General features: G+C 56.2%; 1 protein-coding gene across 1 annotated transcript in view; it reads left to right on the forward strand.

Annotated features, from left to right (window-relative positions):
* The window catches only part of LOC111646408 (glutamate decarboxylase 1-like), an 8515-nt gene extending 7846 nt beyond the window's left edge, over nucleotides 1-669 (forward strand). The window contains exons 11-12 of the mRNA XM_087170954.1: nucleotides 17-232; nucleotides 390-669. Coding sequence (XP_087027080.1) covers nucleotides 17-232; nucleotides 390-551 — 378 coding nt within the window. The 3' untranslated portion in view covers nucleotides 552-669. The remainder of the gene's footprint in view (nucleotides 1-16; nucleotides 233-389) is intronic.
* The last annotated feature ends 36 nt before the right edge of the window (nucleotides 670-705 follow it).

Raw genomic sequence — 705 nt, forward strand, 5'->3', positions numbered from 1 at the left:
GGGGTCTCTCTCTCATGTAGGTGTCCGCCTCTGGGTCAAGATTTCCCGGGGCATTGCTCTTGGCCCCCCCCTGGTGGCCGCAGCCTGGTGTGTCACATTGACTCTGCTGCTGTTTCAGGGCGTCACTCTGACCTGTCGGTGTTTTCCATCCAGAGCCTCGTCTGTCACGTGGAATCCTCACAAGATGATGGGCGCGCCGCTGCAGTGCTCCGTCATCCTGGTCAGGAAGAGAGTAAGAGATGATCCTCCGCCCTTCGCTTTAACGCTCGGTGTAAAACACAAGGCCGGGCTCCGGTGCAGCAGTCTGTCAGACGCACAATACAAACCTTCAACTGGACTCTGATTGGTTGAACTGGTGTTAATGATCGGGGCGTGTGTGTCCTCTGCAGGGCCTCCTGCAGGAGTGTAATGAGTCGGGGGCTGAGTACCTTTTCCAGACGGACAAACCGTACGATGTGAGCTACGACACCGGAGATAAGAGCATCCAGTGCGGCCGACACGTCGACGTCTTTAAACTCTGGCTCATGTGGAAGGCGAAGGTACGGGTGTAACTCCAGTGAGGCTCCTCCCTCTAACGCTCGCCCCGTGAATCTGTCGGTCAGCTGGTTACAGACGGGGCCGGAGGCTCAGTCTGCTGCAGCAGAGCATCAGGATGTGACTTAGGATCAGTTTCAGGACTTCAGCTCTTCTTCTTATTTCCTTCAA

Source organism: Seriola lalandi, unplaced genomic scaffold, assembly GCF_002814215.2.
Source record: "Seriola lalandi dorsalis isolate HSWRI2012SDOR001 ecotype SW California unplaced genomic scaffold, Sedor1 jcf7180002054970, whole genome shotgun sequence".
Classification (NCBI taxonomy): domain Eukaryota; kingdom Metazoa; phylum Chordata; class Actinopteri; order Carangiformes; family Carangidae; genus Seriola; species Seriola lalandi.